Raw genomic sequence first — 17,571 nt, forward strand, 5'->3', positions numbered from 1 at the left:
GTTTGTCCCAAGTCCCCGAGAGACTGTACGCCCCTAGAGAGCAGACATTCCACTCTATTTAGCGTTGTGCCCCCAGCACCTGGCTGTGCCTGTTAACTCAGCACGAGATACACTTAGGAGATATTAGCCATTGCCGGCATTAATGAATGCATTCTGGAGGGTGGGACAAAGTGAGAGACGTTATCCAGGGCTTCAAACAAACGTTTAAGCTTGAGTTGACTCTTGAGGGAATATAAGCGACGCTACCCCCAACTAAAGACTGAAAAACAAAAAGGAAATCTGCCTTCTCCCTTCCCCTGCAAAACAAAAACAGTAAAACCTCTTAATCAACGTCTTCACCTTTCCAGGTCTCCACTGTCTTCTGTCCCCGCACTTGACGGGCGCTCTCTGGACGTGTACACAGTCACTGCGGAGACTGCCATCGCGGCGACGCCGCCAGGCATTTTCTGACCAGGGAGCGACTTTTCTGAGGAGGTATGTGGTTAGACCCCCTCTCACGGAGAGGCTATTTAAGACCCTCACGGGGAAAATAACGGGATTTATAAACAGGGAGGTAAGGGTCTTTGCTTCCGTCCCTTCGCTGGCATTTTGGATCCCGGTCCTCCCACGCCGAGTTGGAGCTCTAGCCCTCCGACCCCGCCGAAATCGAGCAGCCTGAAGGCCGAAGCCCCGTCCCCGCCGCCCCTCCCCCACCTCAGCGGTCTCGGCACGCAGGCGCGGAGGCGCGCGCAGGGCGGCGCGCCTGGCGGCGCGCCTGGGGGCGGGGCGTGCGCGGTCCCCTTAAATACGGCGGAGGGGGCGGTGCGAAGCTGCCGCGGCGCTGCTGCCCAGTCGGCGCCAGTTCTTGTCGCTGTCTCCTCGTGGCGCGATCCTCGAGCCTCGCTCTTTCTCCGGCGGCGGCTGCGGCGGTGGCGGCGGCTGCAGCAGCAGGAGAGAGCGGAGGCGAGCGGGCGGCGGGCTCCATGGAGAGCGGCGGACGCCCGGGAAGAGGCGGCGCTTCCTCCCCGGCACCCGGGCTCCAGTGACCGGCGCTCGCGCCCTGCACCGCGTCGGAACGGCCGCCGGCTCCGGGACTGACCCGGCCTCGCTGCCCTTCGCCGCGCCGCCGCCTCGCCTTCTTGCTCCCCGACTCGCCCTCGCCCCCACTCCCCGGCCGGGTGGCGGCGGCCAGGCCCCCGCGGCGGCGGCCGGAGCAGCAGCGGCAGCAAGAGCCCGCCTCTATGATGAAGTTCAAGCCCAACCAGACGCGGACCTATGACCGCGAGGGCTTCAAGAAGCGGGCTGCGTGCCTGTGCTTCCGGAGCGAGCAGGAGGACGAGGTGAGGGCGGTCGGCGCGCTCGGTGCCCTCCTCGGGGGCGCCGGGGCGGGGTTGGGGTGGGTGTTCGGGCTGGCCGGAGTAGGAGGGTCCTTGCCCTTGCCCTTCCCTTTCTGCATCCCCTTCCCAGCCGACCCTCCGTCTGGCCCCAGGGCTGGAAGGGATTAGCCCACTCCCTCCTTCTCTCCCGCCCTCCCTCCCTCCTTCCTTCCTTTCTCTGGGTTGATTGTGGAAACAAAGGGGCTCGCCCAGCCCTATGCTCTCCCACTGGGTCGTGGTTAGGACAGGAGGCCGAGACGCCTCCTGGCACCCGAAAAGGTCCCGGGCCGTCTAGGTCCCGCCTAGGGGGAGTTACCACTTTAACCTGCGAACTGAGCGTGGAGCGAGATAAAACCTTGAGTTGTAACAGAGAGGGTAGCAATGGCGTGAGTGTTGCAGCCCAAGCCCTTCTGCCTCTGTTACATTTTCCTCCCGTTACAGCAGTTTGCGGTTTCAGATAAATGTAGGCATGATTATGGAATATCCAGTCCCCGTGCTTTAAAATAAAAACTCATTCGATCTAGTTTTGTCATTTCCACTTTCAAGTGGATCCTTTAACTTCCAAGCACTTGGCATATTTATACTTGATTTTTTTTTTTTAAACAAGGCCTACCCTTGGAAAGTTTTCTGGCTATAGAATGATAGGTAGTGAAAAATGTGGAGTCACACCAGAAGGGAGAAGATGGACTAGAGTTGGGCAAAGTTGCCATTTTCAGACAGTAATCTCTAGCTCTCTGCATATTTATCAGAGCTGCTTTGCTATGTTTGGCTTGACGTCTGGAGAGAAGCAGTCTTTTTCTAAAAGGAAGCAGCAGTCAGTCTTCTGTAATTCACCCATCAGCATTGGGTTGATAGTGAGGCCGTTGAGGTTTTCCTGGAGAACAGTTTTTATTTATTTGTTACATTTATTTAATTTAAAAATGGTTCACTGCTTTAAATTTCCATAGAGCAATAATAGTCGATTGGTAGCCGATGAAAATCTTTCAGCATTGCCACTTCTAAAATGGTTAGACAGGGAAAGCATTAACATTCTGAGTTCTACTTCCATAACCAATTATGTCCAATAAAATTACAGGCTAAAGCTGGAGACGGGAATTTAATGGCTTCCTTATTGCCAGTCCCTGTAGTTAGGGTGAGTATGACATAGCGTACTCTCAGTGGCTTAGTTGTTCTTACTATGCTAACAAAGATCAAAGTGCCTCAGAACGGTGCTCTTCAAACTCTTGTCTTGCCTTTATTTTTTGAAAAGAAACCAAGCCCTTTAGTGCTGATCCGGTGCTCAGTTGGGGGTCTCTAAGTGGTTAAACTTAAATTCCAGAAGAGTTTTCAAGGGAAATTGGTGTCTTTGAACTGGGCCTATTTAGGAGAGCCAGAAAGTAGAGAGGGAAAGGTTTTTAGCATTTACAAAGTCAACAAGCTTTAAGTGCATTCTGTTAAAAAGATTAGAAGGTCCTTGAGGGAAGGACCATGTTAGGACAAAGCAAACTTTGAATATAAAATAATACAGTAGCCAGAAGTGATCAAGATAGGTCAAGAATCTTACCTGATTGGCTCCCTATTGTGTAATTATTTTCTTAGTTGGGTGCTTACTAGGTGCTGGGCACTGCCTGAAGACCTTTAAGTTTGTTACATTTAATCCTCTTAGTGCAGGTTTATAGGTGAGGAGACAGTTGCAGAGCATAAGTACTTTGCCCAAAATGACGTAATTAGGAAGTGGTAGAGTCGGAATTCAGCATCGGGTCCTTACTCCTGATGCTGGGCTCTTAACACAGGGCTCAGTCCCTAGCGACTGGGCACACGGAGATTTGCTTGAATGAGTGAGATTTTGTGAGGCTGAGCTTGGAAGACTTTGCGAAAGTAGTGACTTTGAAGTCTTGCCATAACGTGAACTTGGAATTCAGGCTTTGTAAAAACAAAAGTTCCCAGGGGAAGATATGGGAAATGGGAGGAAATTGAAATGATCTGTATTGTGTGAATGGTAAAGCAAAGTCTGAGGAGAGCTTCAGAAGTTAACCTTAGCAAATAAATGAGTTGTTTTTGTGCTTTGAAATTGTTTCTACTGTAATAAATGCTAAATTCCTAGCCTCTGGTCGACTCAAGAGACCAGTGCCATTATAAAATGAAGTAAAGAGCAAGATTTGGAGAATTTAGTAGATAAGTTCATTGCATAAAACTTTGACAACCTGGAGGTTGTGAGACCAAGTGAATCGGTTTGTTAGAGAATATGCTCTTTAATGTCTGGTTTAGATCTTCAAGATGTTCATTTCTGTAGTTGTGTTTATAGAATGTAAGTTGAAATAAAATAGTAATTGCCGTTGGACCCTCAAAAGCTATGCAGTATTCTAGTCTGGCTGTCTGTACTGAAGGGGGTCTCAGTAGACCTTACTTTAGAATAGGTTATTGTAGGAAGGAAAGATGTTCTAACAGCAGGCGTCTTTATTCTTTTGGGTGCGGTTTTATGTACTTTCCCATTGTATCTCTTTCTGCCCTGTGAGCTAAATAATAAGCATTAGCATTTGTATAGGAAGAAATTAGGCAGCAGAAGTAACTTGTCTCGAGGTCACAGAAGCTGGCAGATCATTTTGAGCCCCTTTATTTCTAAATCTCATATTCACTTGATCCTCTCTCCAGCTAGTTATTTCTGTGGGGAACCACCCTTACTTTTGACAGTTGGGCTTCCAGTCAAGGCAACAAGTAAGTGTTCCATAGAGTAGCTGGGATACTCTGCTTGTGCAGTGAAAGTGGACAATACATTCACAAAAGGTAACCCGAAATGGATTCCATTGAACATATTTGCAGATATGATAGTTGGAACAGGGATGCAAAGATGAAAAGTGTCACCTGGTAAGGAACATGCTGTACAGCAGGAGGTTAGACAAATAACTGATAAAAAGGAAATAAAATAAGGTTAAAAGTACCATCAGGTACTCCAGGGTTAAGATTCAACGTAAGTCATTTGGAGTTGGATTTCAGTGAGTGGGAAAGGAAGAACCAAGCCTCACAAACAGTAAGACTTGGGGCTGTGGTCTAGTTAAGCTGCAGCTTAGGATAGCATAGAACAAATAATGGCTGAAAAACAATGAGCACCTTAAATGTAAGGTTAAGGAGTTGCTAGGCAAGAAAGGAACTCTTACTTTTGGACAAGGAATATTTTGATTTTAGATGTATTCAAGTTTGAGAATGATCTGGCAGCAAAATAGGCTAGAATTCTAAAGAGAGAAATAGAAATGACTTGATCCTGGATGGAATCCAGGCACAGTTGCAAGTGGGAAACATAGACAAAGAGTCTTAAGAACTTCCATTTGGACTTTTTGTTCCAATTAACTTTTTTTTTTTTTTTTTTTTTTTTTGTGGTACGCGGGCCTCTCACTGTTGTGGCCTCTCCCGTTGCGGAGCACAGGCTCCGGACGCGCAGGCTCAGCGGCCATGGCTCACGGGCCCAGCCGCTCCGCAGCATGTGGGATCTTCCCGGACCAGGGCACGAACCCGTGTCCCCTGCATCGGCAGGCGGACTCTCAACCACTGCGCCACCATGGAAGCCCCCAATTAATTTTTAAGCTCCCTGAGCCAGGGGCTGCATTCTACAGATAGTAGAATCTCAATGCAGAATGTATGTTTCCAAAATGTCTGCATTCTACAAAATCATGCACTAAAACTAAGACTTGCTGGGAAGAGTAGAGTCTCAAAGCCTACGGAACTCTAAAACCAGAGCTCTCATAAACAAAAACTAATATTAATACTTCTCCCTACTAGTATTTTAACCCCTAGGATCAACAATCCTTTTCAGACATATATTCTGGGACTCTTACTTCCTCAGAGATTTAAGTCCTTGAAGATGCTTCAAATGGAAACCACTTTCATCAGAATTCACTATCCAAAGGTAGCCTTTTCTAAATCCAGGAAAATGTCACCAGCCCTCTTCATCCGTGCCTGCAGCTCTCCCAGACCTAGAGAAGGGCTACTTCGCCTACTCAGCCAGCCACTTCCTTCAAGGGAAGGCACTTCTGTACGATTCACCTCTGGTTTTATTCTTGTGATTTTGGTTTAGCGCCAAGGCATTCTCTGCTTTTGTAAAAGTTTACCTCAGCACTTCAGAACATTAACATGCTAGGAGAAAAAGTCATGGTCAACCCAACTTACCATTATCTACCAATCCATATAATCTAATTTGGGTTAAACACATTTTCAACACAATGCACTGTTATTTCTGATCTTCTTAGCACTCTGCCTCTATAGCCCAAAAAAGTAGTACTAGTTTGCTTAGTAATAGCAGTTGGTAGTGGTTAGTGGATATAATAACTATTTTTGTAACTTACTATCTTTTAAAATGTGTATGTGTGTAGTAGGTGTTCCTAATATGCTGCGGGCCTAATTTTGGCTAAATGCCTATGAAACAGTTAAGTACGGTAGAGCTCGTTTTAACCATTCATGCTATCCTTATTCATGATAATGTGGGAAGAAAGAACAACAACCCCAAAACAGCTTCTAAATAGCTACAATTCACAAAATAAAATTCTTCATTCTTAGATTTAGGCATCACTTGAGGGGTTCTCTGGATAGCTTTGTTTTTTCTAGGAAAGAAGCGGTAGTTTGTAGTGACTAGTTGTTCGCCGCAGGGGGCCATGACCCAGAGCGGTTCTAAGGGTAAAAGCTGAAACACGAAGGGCAATTTGGGGCCCCTTGGTGTAGGGAACTAACAATCCCAGGTACCTCCAGCCTCTGAGGGCATGACTGCATTATATAGACATTGAACAGCGTTTTCTAGTTTACACACTTTTACGCATCCCCAGTGAGGAGGACTTGGGCAATATAGGGTATAGAATCTATATTATAGGTTATTCCAATTCACAGACAAAGCTTTGTCCAGCAAGACTCAGGACTGGTTCCAAGTGGACCACTATCACTATACTGTTGCTACTAAAAGTGAAGAATACTTCTGTTCCAAATCTTAAAACATTAGGTATCTAAGAAAAAGACAAATGTGAGAAATGACTTCTCAACAATGCCAGGTGAATAGTGTTTTATTCTGATAAATTGCCCAGTACATGAAGAGGGGTAAGGTCTGATAGTGCAGTAGGAGGAATGCTGATATGAAGGTGGTCAGGTTGAATCAGGGGAAGAAGTGTCTTCACTTTTCACCACTCTAATGCCATTGGCTTTGGGGTTTGAGTGTGATTCAAGTCCAGCACTGCAACTTGGTGGGTGGACTAGCCTCCTTTTTATAAATCTTTCCTTTGGTCTCAGCTTTGGCTTATCTGGAAGGTTAAAATGTCTACTTTCATCTTTGTCATCTTGTCACTAATGTGACAGACTGTCAACTTGTTGGGTGCATAAAATCTTATATGCCTAGAAAAGTAGTTGAAACGGAATTTAAAACCTGTGAATGACCATGTATGGATCTGTCAGCTGTTGATGTATCCTCTTACTGAATAAGCTTTTGTAACCTATCTTTTGTTACTTCAGTAATACCGTTCTTTTTTTTTTAAAGCATTGGTCATTTCCTTAATAAATAACGGTAATATATAAGTATAAATATATTCATATCCATATATATGTTTAGTGGCAAATATCAGTAGACTTACTTCATAGCAACTGCTCTGTACCCTCATCCCTTTTGTCTTTTACACCTTATCCCCACTCCCTTCACTCTCTCTCACTTCCTTACAGTGTAGATTGTTTTAACCTCCAGCAAATTTCACCACTTTCTCTCAGATTTTGCATCACAGACGTCTAAGAGGCAACCTGGGATTTTTGGAGCCTGTAAAATTATGGATCCTTTTTGGAAGTCTGAGGGAAGAAAGAAGTTTGTAAAAGTTAATGCAACCATAGAATTTAAAATTGTGATAAGCATTATTTTGAGACAAAGTATAGATGGAAGTGGATAGTCTGAGAACCCTTTTCTCTAGAAGTTTTTGTTTGTTTTTAGTAACACCATTCTTAGAGCATTAGTTAGCATTGCTAAAGCTACATTATAGATCTACTACATTGGGGATGTTATAGAATGTTTAGATGGCTTTGCAGGGGGTGAGAGGGAGATATTGCATAATAATGCTTTGTGATATGGTTCTATAGGTTTTGATTCTTCCAATGTGTAGAAGGGGTTTTAATTGTCCTTGTTTCTGCTTATGGTGTTCAGATTTGTTTCTTCTACCCTGGCAGACCTCTGCCATAATTCTGTTTATTCTTGTCTATGGAATATATCCCTCAGTTCTTGCTCTTTTTTTTTTTTTTTTTTTTCTGTACGCGGGCCTCTCACTGTTGTGGCCTCTCGCGTTGTGGAGCACAGGCTCCGGACGCGCAGGCTCAGCGGCCATGGCTCACGGGCCCAGCCGCTCCGCGGCATGTGGGATCTTCCCTGACCAGGGCACGAACCCGTGTCCCTTGCATCGGCAGGTGGACTCTCAACTGCTGTGCCACCAGGGAAGCCCTCTTGCTCTTTCTTAATCACCATCCTCCTTCCCCCCCCCACCCCCCATGTAGCCTTGACCTCATTTGAACTCCAAATAAAGTACTCAGGATGAGTAGGCAAGTGCTTAATAACATACTGGTTTCCAAATCTGTACCATCACCAAAGGCTCGTTATCAGATCTCTTAAGTTAGTTGTTTAGATGCTGATCATCTAAACATTTAGTTGGTATACCTTAGGTATTACTCATTTTAAATTGACCATTTTTTTAAAAGATACATTTGAAGTTAATGGGTTAATCAAATTTAATCACTTTGGAATGTCAAGAGACTCTTGCAGCATCATAAGTTCTTGATTTCAGCTAAATCATTTGGAAGAAAAGCTTAGTCATATGATAGTGATATCCTGTAGATAAAGATTTGGTTTTAAATCGGAAGCTTAAGTGTTAGTTCAAAAACAGGCACAGACTGTACTAATTGTTTTTCAACATTATTAACCTTATGTAATTTAGTTCTTAAAGACTGTCTTGGTCAAATAGGAACATAATAGTCATTGACCTAGATATATGACACTGAATTTCATTTTTTCAGAACTCAAACATTATAAATATTGATGGTTTTGAAACTCCCTATTTACTAAATGAAGATGTACTTTTCTGGTGGCTAGCCACCTGCACTGTCCTGTTCCATTATGAAGGTAATCAAGGAGGTTGCTTAGAGAGCACAGCATTGTGTAGTAAGAATTTTGTTTGGATAATAGAAACCAGATTATCCCTAACTCACACCTAGTAACCAGGAAAAGAGGCTTCCAACTCTGTGGTCAGGACTGATGGTTACCATTTACTTCTCCCTTGATGTAAGATATAACACTTTGGTGCCTTAAACATTTTTGTTTTAACTTAAAAACTTACATTCATTTGCCAGTCTTGATAATAGGGTCAGAGTCTTTGAATACCGTAGATTCTTGGCAAGTCTAGTTTTTGAATAAAATACAAAGGTGAAATCTGATTTGCAGTTCGCTTTGTACAGAGTAGAATTTTAACTTTCTGGATTTTTAAAATTTCCTTCTTGTAGTCTTTTTAGTATCTCATCCATACTTAATTTGATAGCAATTTTTTAAAATTTATTTTTTTATTATTTATTTTTGGCTGTGTTGGGTCTTCGTTGCTGCATGCGGGCTTTCTCTAGTTTCAGCAAGCAAGGGCTACTCTGCATGCTGTGTGCAGGCTTCTCGTTGTGGTAGCTTCTCTTGCAGAGCATGGACTCTAGGTGTGCAGGCTTCAGTAGTTGCAGCACATGGGCTCAGTGGTTGTGGCTCGTGGGCTCAGAAGTTGAGGCTCGCGGGCTTCAGTAGTTGTGGCACACGGGCTCAGTAGTTGTTGCTCACAGACTTAGTTGCTCCGCAGCATGTAGGACCTTCCCAAACCAGGGCTCGAACCCGTGTCCCCTGCATTGGCAGGCAGATTCTTAACCACTGCGTCACTAGGGAAGTCCTTGATAGCAATTTTTAATAACACATTTTTAATGAATCTTTGCAGACCCATTTTTGGTAATTCCTTCTTGCTGTCATTTATCATTAACTGTCAGTAATTATAAAAACAAGTACAACTGGCAAAATTTGGGAAGCAAGCTTATCTTTTTTTTTTTAATTTATTTATTTTTTGCTGGGTTGGGTCTTTGTTGTGCTCAGGCTTTCTCTAGTTGTGGAGAGCAGAAGTTACTCTTTGTTGCTGTGTGCTGGCTTCTCATTGCAGTGGCTTCTCTTGTTGCAGAGCACGGGCTCTAGGCGCACGGGCTTCAGTAGCTGTGGCTTGCGGGCCCAGTAGTTATGGCTCGCGGCCTCTAGAGCGCAGGCTCAGTATTTGTGGCACACGGGCTTAGTTGCTCCGCGGTATGTGGGATCTTCCTGTACTGGGATCAAACCTGTGTCCCTTGCATTGGCAAGTGGATTCTTAACCACTGTGCAACCAGGGACATCCCAACAAGCTTGTCTTGATAGGCTAATTCAACTCAATTGGTGGGAAAGCAGAAGAGCTAGTAATGGCCAACAGTGAGTATTTAGTCTAGGATCTAAGGTATTTAATACTAACACTCAACAGTCTTGAAAGGATAGTTACTTCTTTTTACAGAGGACGACACTGGTACCCATCACCATGTGCATCAAGAAATGAAACACATCTTGTTTATGATCAGTAGAGTTATAAACATCTTCAAGTTGAAACCTGTGCTTTCTAGTTCTTGCTAGATTTGTTTACTCTGGCTCTTTAGTTTCTAATTTTGATACATAAGCCCTATTTGCTAATACTTAAGAAAGCTTAAATTTAAGGCTGTCTTACATTTTACTTTACCAAAATTGCTATATTTGGACTTGGTGGTTCCCTCAGTGTCAGCCATTAGTACTTTAGCTAAGGCTTTGTCAACTGTTGGGTTAATTTACAGTGCTTTCTCTGGACTTGCCACTGTTCTGCCAGTTATATACTTGGAGGAGTGATGCTGGTAGGAGCAGTAGAGTCCTATCCAGATCGAGAATGAGAGAAACGGAGCTCAGATCACTGGAGCATTAGTTGATCCACTGCTCTGTGGTGATGGTGTGTCCATAGGCAAAGGTGTGCTGCTTTTTCCAAGTTGAGGGGGATTGTGCACCTGGACAGGTGTTCCCTCATCTTCCAACCCTGTTTTAGAGGTTTGGGGGAAAGGTGTGGGACTTGCTAAACTACTACTGTCAGCCTGGAACTTTCCATTTGGGGAAGGTTGAATTCTGGCAACTTACTCAAGTAGGTGAATTCTGGGCTGGCTGTGAACTCCTGAGGGCCATCCGTTCCTCTGGCAGTAGGGAGGAAGCTGGGCAGACAGCTGGCACAGTGTCAGAAAACCAGAACCTGCATTGGGGATCAAGCTTTGCCCTCAGTTGATTGATTTCTGGTGAGAATTCTTTGCGTTTACTTGAAGGCAATATACTAAGGTAATTTTGCAGACATTTTTGTTCAAGTTGGTCAAGATGTTACCTTCATGAACATTATTTGGTTATTTATCATAGCCTTTCTCCACCCCCCCAACTTCGGTGAATTCTAACCTAACCTGGCACACAAATTTTCACTTATAGGATGAATATATATTTCCTGTTTCAGATACCATTAAAAAGTGAACTAATAGGATACTACTCTGTGATAATATAGTGTTTGTTTTTGTTTGTTTGTTTTTAAGTGTGTGCACATTTCAATCTTAATGCTGTTCTTGACCCAGATTTGCAGAGTTTCCTGTAAAGGCCAAACAGTGTTTTAGGCTTTGTGGGTCATACCGTTTCTGTTGCAATTGCCCAATTCTGCTGTTGTAGCATGGGGAAATGAATGTGAATGTGCTTCTGGGGCTGGGGTTTACAATTATGGTCGATCTTGCAGGTGCTGTTGGTGAGCAGCAGTCGGTACCCAGATCAGTGGATTGTCCCAGGAGGAGGAATGGAGCCCGAGGAGGAGCCTGGCGGTGCTGCCGTGAGGGAGGTTTATGAAGAGGTAAGATGAAGAGTAGCACGTTCTGGGTGAGATTCACAAACAAGGCACTTTGCTGCGTACACTGGGGAGAAGGCAAGAAGACAGGCAGATCCCACAGGTGCTGTTTGGTTGTCTAATTCAACATTTTAAAGCATGTGACTACAGGTAGTGCTTTGCTAAGCAGATTTTTTTTTCTACCTGGTAAAAATAGACAGTAAGTCTGATAGGTGATCAACATATAACATTATGGCCTTGCCCCAGAGCAAGGTTTGTATTAACTGAGCAAAAATGCACAGAGACATTCCTCATATGCTACAATTCCTTTTCAAATGAATAAAAAAGCCAGTTGCTTTTATTTTACTGGCTTATTCTTAAAGTTCAGTAAAATAAGGGCACACACGTGCACAGAAGCACACTTGGCCTGCCTGTCTTCTCACACCTGATGAGAGATAGAACTTGCTGTTACCCAGGGGCAAAACAGCATAGATCAAGTGCCATAAAAACTTGAACAGCATTTAGGGCATAAATGAGAAGTGAATGGTAAGGCTCTCATTGGGTGTTGGTGCATAATTGGAAAGGTTTCCTAGAGACGGGTCTTAAGGGATGAGCATCCTCTAGGAGACAGCATGTGCCAGTTTGTTATTTTGCAGTATGGGTTTGAATGGGGCACACACTGAAGTTCCAGTGTCACAGTACTAGGTAAAAGGAACAGGACTGTGCAGTGGAAGTGTAACACATAGAAAGAAAATAACTTGCATATAAATTTTGTTATGTAGAGGTAAAAATTTTACATTTCATCTTTTTTTAATAGGCTGGAGTCAAAGGAAAATTGGGCAGACTCCTGGGCATATTTGAGGTGAGTTACAAAAGTAATCCTCATCTTGCTGATGATAGAATTAATGATTTCTTCCTTCCTAACAGGCCAGCAGCCTGAACCAGACATTTCCTACTTCTGGCAGCAGCCTGAACTAGACATTCCTCTAAAACTATCAGTAGGCAAGCAAGTCATAAGGATTAGGAGGGAGGGAAGTAAAAGCTGCTTAACTTTCGTATACCATTAATTTTATACAGCATTATTACAGTGGTAATTTGTTTTATATGACAATACAGTGGGGCTGATATAGACAGACTTACCTCTTGGTTCACTGTATACAGTTTAGGTATAGACTTTTTAGGAGGTGATATCCTCAGTATCACCTAAGGGCTTACGTTTCTCATGGATACTGTCTTGAAATGTACCCTTTGCCTTCAGCATGTAACATTGGGTGATATACATAATGACATGGTATCCTGAAAGGTATCCTGAAAGGTATCATGGTATCCTGAAAGGACACCATGAGGATGCAGAACTCAGATACACAGACTAGATACTAGAAGCGTAGAATTTTCTTGTATAATTTGTTATGACTGAAGTCAGAATGGAATTTGTGGAGAGGAAATTTGGAAGTGACAGGTATTCTGTGGAAGGTGGGGAGAAATGAGGTCAGGTCATGAGACCCAAGCTGTTCTCAAATATATTTTCATCCAAAATTCAGACCTAGATACATAGTATATCAGACACATTGTGACCTTTTTTTCCCCCAAGATTAAGTGTTAGTTTAGTCCTGCTGGTAGGACTATGTAAATACAGTCCTTACAGATTTTAATTTTAAGTCTTTTACAGGGATTCAGAAAAAATTCTGATTGTACAGCACTTGATAGAATTGATGACTTCCAGAATACAGTAATTGTTAAGAATAAAGTTCTTAAGATACTATTCAAAATTTTGCAGAATTCAGCACTTGCTTTAGCCAGTTAAATAGCACCATCTCCTGGTTAAACTGGAAAACATATTGCGAGTTTTCTTTCATTCTCGAAGACATAAGACACTGAATGAGTGGATTGCTCAGGTGATTTGTGGTAGAAAAAAAATAGGGCAATTATCTAAAGTCTTAGACTATAGCAAACAAGGCTAACTTTAGTCAAGATGAAGATGAGCCCCTTCATCTTAAGGCCAACTTGGGTTTAATTTTGAACCTAGAGACAAGGCTAGGCAGCAGTTTTAATATGGTTAAAAATTGAGTTTGGGCATATAGGACTAAAATATCAATGTAACATTCCAGAAATGGACTATCCTAGGTATTATTCTCAACCATTGCTGCGCATAGTTCACCTGGAAGCTTTTAAATACTTAGGCCTCCTCTCAGACTCACTGAATCAGTGTCTCTTAAAAAAAATTTTCATCCTGGGTGATGAAGTAGATGGTCAAGGTTGAGAGGCCCTGGTCTAGGTTAATAGGGCTGTGCTCTGTATGCATCTTGTGACCCTCTAAGAGGCATGTTCTAAAGGAACTGGGGCTATTTGCTCTTCTACAGAGGTCCTAAAGGAAGCAGTTTCCATAGTCACAAAAGACTGTTGGGATTAGCCCACAGGAATAGGACCTAGGATAAAGATGACAGGAATGCAGTTCTTTTAATATAGATTCCATTCCAATCTTAAGATTTTCTTCATGAAAATTGTCTAATGGACAGAAATCAAAGTGCTAAAAGTTTAGTATTGGGAGCTAATTTCACCATTTTAAATATTTTGTCTCATATAAACTCACTTTTAGGCTGGGTTATGTGACTGAGTATACTTGCCTATATTGGCAAATAGACTATGCTAATGTATGCCACACTGAATTTTTCACACGAAAATGTGTATATGGCTAGGTCTTGTAGATTAAAATGCTTTTCTTTTTATATTCAAGCAGAACCAAGACCGAAAGCACAGAACATATGTTTATGTTCTTACTGTCACTGAAATATTAGAAGACTGGGAAGATTCTGTTAATATAGGTAAATTCCCTTTCCTTTTGCTATCTGAATTCTCTTAATTCAAATACTACATATGTGTATTCAGTTTTCATCTTAAATTATTTTGGGTTACTTTTTAGAGAAGATCAATATACATCTCCAAATTTGAATTATCTTAAAATTGTTCCCCAATATATTGTTGTCTAAGCCATTCCCAAAAACATAGTCATTATTTGTGGAGACAGTTGAGGGGGCATTGTTAATAGTGTATAGCTTTTTAAAATTGACCTCATTATTTTTTATTTTTAGTAACCAATTTCATACTGTTTTTTAGGAAGAAAGAGAGAGTGGTTCAAAGTAGAAGATGCCATCAAAGTTCTCCAGTGTCATAAGCCTGTACATGCCGAGTACCTGGAAAAACTAAAGCTGGGTTGTTCTCCAACCAATGGAAATTCCACAGTCCCTTCCCTTCCAGATAGTAACACCCTGTTTGTAACTGCTGCACAGACCTCTGGGCTGCCATCTAGTGTAAGATAGAGAGAATTGGAAGGACCTCTTCCACCATGTGCAGTCTCGTGGGCAGAGGCTTTATTATCCTTGGCAAACATCTGAATGACGCTTGCAAACTGTCTGAATTTGCCATGCAGGATTTTCAAACAATCTGCATGTTTTTCAGATGCTTTCAAATCTTCTTTAAAAAAAAAAAAATAGTGTAAAATATTTTAATAAGCCAAAGCCATGTGGAATTTTTTTTAGATGCCTTAACTGTGCCCCCAGCCCACCAACCTTATTATTTTGGTTGGCATTTTCACAGCATTTTTTTTTTCAGTTTTTTGTCCATTTGATGTCAGTCTGTGGTTTTTGTCAGATCAGCTTATTCGTGGGTATATTTTTCCCCTAAATTGTTTTCTCATTCACAGTATTAACATATTCAACAAATCCTTCTGTTGTGGTAATTTACGACAGTAATTCTTGATATTAAAGCAGTCCATCAACCCAAAAACTTGTTTCATAGGATCACAATTTTGATTCATAGATTCCAGATTTGGACTATTTCTATATGGCCCTATTTTCGGGAATTTGTCAACTCATTTGTCTCAATTTTCACAACCGCTGTTATGTCCCTAACTACCTGATATGGCCAATTCCCTTAAAACTCAATAGTTCTTTAACACAAAGTTTAACTCTGTAGAGCTGGTGATTGTTAGGGCAGGTACAGTAAGCAAAATGCATGTAGTACATAACATCACGAAAACTGTATTCATGGAATTTGAGTTAGCATGCTCCATTGCCAATCCCCTTCATCCATAATCTCTCCTTACACAGAATACATGAGAACCACATTTCCCTCAATGTAAATTGCTTTTAAAAACATATTTCCAGTTTTTTAATTTAGTGACATCGCTTTAGTTAAACTTGCTGGTTACCACCTTAAATGCCAGTCAGTGCTGACTGCATCACAATTGAGTGAAATGGCCTCTTGTTCAGCTGTTACAGACCTAGATTGTTAAGGCACCTTAGAACATCTCATCTTTTACAGCTGGTTAGTAGGTACTATTTATCATATAACTAAATATTGGGGCACTGGAACATACCTGAATTAAGAATTACTTTGTCTTACACTTGTCTTTATATTCACTTAAATCCAAGAATCCCATCTAAAACACATAAATACCTTGTCTGAAACACCTATACTTCCCTGACCAAGTCAGAAATGAGGTGGGGCAAGTGAAAGATGATTCCATATGTAGACATTCGTTAGCTTCTTGTAAATAATTGTAACTGGTGGAATATAAAGTAGAAAATAAGCATAGTTATACATTTGTTCTATAAATTGTTAACCTTTAAAAATATAATTGCTGCTAAAATGCTGTTACACTTAAGGAAAATTGGTGCCACTGTTTTGAAAATGAGATCTTGTGCCATAAATGCAGCTGAACTAAATATAAATATTAGTTCACAAATTAATGCTGTCAAAGGAATGAGTGAAGTAGAAAAACTTTTAACCAGTGCTATTTCATTCTAAATTATGTAGTGTGATCAAACGTGATCATCCAGAATTTTTATATTTTTCTTTGTACAGAGGTTATGTATTCTGGGTGTTTTTTTTAAAAGGAAACATTTTAAATCCCACAGATTGACACTTTGTATCAATCTTCAATGGACTAAGGGTTTTTTCCTCAGTGATCTCTGAAGTTTCTTTAAATTATATACTTAACACAGCAGAGAAACTGGATTGTTTTTGTATATAAGACTGTGTACACCTGAAATGTTGTCAGAAGTACTGGGAGTGGGGGGGGAGGGCTGGGTATCTTGTATATGATATTAGAAGTAATAATGCATGAACTTATTTTATAAACCCTTGGACTATGTATTTGACATGTAAAATATGTACAGTATTAATGTCAGCCATTTCTTAAAAGTGAGCCTATAAATATTGTTGTATAATTTTCTTTGGTCAGAAACATTTGGACTAAGTAGTGCCACTGGGTCGGGTTTTCTTCAGTGCCATTTAGCAAACCACCTGTCTTTACTATGCAACTAGCAAAAATTTGTATAATGCACCAGAATATTTCAGTCGTCACACTTTAAATTTCACATGAAGGGTTCTTCACTATTCTTTTGGAACCCAGCCTAGCAAAATTAGAGGAAAGGCGCTAAGGAGATTTATTTCTGTTAAGAGAAAAAAGCCTACATTTGCAGACTCAACAGTTGAATCTACTATAAATAACAAATACTGTCTACTATCTCAACTCTTAAAAGTTTACAGTGTTGGGACTGTCATTTGTGCTTTCTGTGGGGTAGTTGGATAAAATTGGGCAGCTAAAATTTTCAGTTCCGTGTGGCTCCTAAATTTTAAAAAGTTTGTAAGTTGATTCGCAGACACAAAGTAGCAGCTATCTTGCATGTGTGTTGTTGGGTTTTTGTTTGTTCGTTTGTTTGTTTGTAAACCGGTGAAATTTTCCAGCCAGGCACATGCCATTCAATTTTCTGTTGATCATACAGTTGTATAAAGCAGCAAAACTGAAGGGGGAATGATTGTTGTATACACTTTAAATTGCTTTGCATGGTCTCATTTGAGATAATTGGTGTAAGAATCTTGACTTTTTTTATATTTGGAAACATCAAATAAAAAATGGGAATGAATTTTTTTTTTAACATATCTTAACACTGTCCAAGTGAAAACTTGTCTGGCATTCCACAGTAACAACTTTACTGTTTTCCCATGGGTGGCCATATAATTATCTCTTAGTAGTAGTTCATTTATACACTTCCCTTTTATGATCCTTACTAGTGGAACTGAGTTAAAAGGAACAGCTCACCAGTAAGGTGTTGCCATTACGCTCCTAATGTATGTTTTCCATCTTATTGGACACCAGTCATGCCACTGTGGTTGTCTTATTTATTGCTAGTCCCCTTTCCTAATGGGGTTTGTGTTATAATTATTTTAACAATTTTCAAGGGCTCTTGGCTTATTCTGTGAGTATTTTGCTGTAATATGTTGCAGACACTTTCTACACTACCATCACATTTTTTTTTTTATATTTA

General features: G+C 41.4%; 1 protein-coding gene across 2 annotated transcripts; it reads left to right on the plus strand.

Moving 5' to 3' along the window:
* The first annotated feature begins 831 nt into the window (after positions 1–831).
* On the plus strand, positions 832–17,169 carry NUDT4 (nudix hydrolase 4). Of its 2 annotated transcripts, XM_067697535.1 has the most exons (6): positions 832–1,319; positions 2,431–2,487; positions 11,159–11,269; positions 12,060–12,104; positions 13,977–14,064; positions 14,357–17,169. In XM_067697535.1, the coding sequence occupies exons 1-6, from the start codon at positions 1,221–1,223 to the stop codon at positions 14,557–14,559; spliced, it is 603 nt and encodes a 200-aa protein (XP_067553636.1). In that variant the 5' UTR covers positions 832–1,220; the 3' UTR covers positions 14,560–17,169. The 2 variants fall into 2 exon arrangements, with proteins under 2 accessions (XP_067553636.1, XP_067553637.1); XM_067697536.1 differs by lacking the exon at positions 2,431–2,487 and having other exon boundaries at positions 836–1,319.
* The last annotated feature ends 402 nt before the right edge of the window (positions 17,170–17,571 follow it).

The sequence above is a fragment of the Pseudorca crassidens genome, chromosome 11 (genome assembly GCF_039906515.1).
Source record: "Pseudorca crassidens isolate mPseCra1 chromosome 11, mPseCra1.hap1, whole genome shotgun sequence".
Lineage (NCBI taxonomy): Eukaryota > Metazoa > Chordata > Mammalia > Artiodactyla > Delphinidae > Pseudorca > Pseudorca crassidens.

What these genes read in the sequence shown, in the direction of transcription:
- NUDT4 (XM_067697535.1), top strand. Translation starts at nt 1,221, where the DNA reads ATGATGAAGTTCAAGCCCAACCAGACGCGGACCTATGACCGCGAGGGC. An exon ending in GACTCCTGGGCATATTTGAG is followed by an intron (nt 12,105 to 13,976) that starts GTGAGTTACAAA and finishes TTTATATTCAAG; the next exon opens with CAGAACCAAGACCGAAAGCA. An exon ending in GGAAGATTCTGTTAATATAG is followed by an intron (nt 14,065 to 14,356) that starts GTAAATTCCCTT and finishes ACTGTTTTTTAG; the next exon opens with GAAGAAAGAGAGAGTGGTTC.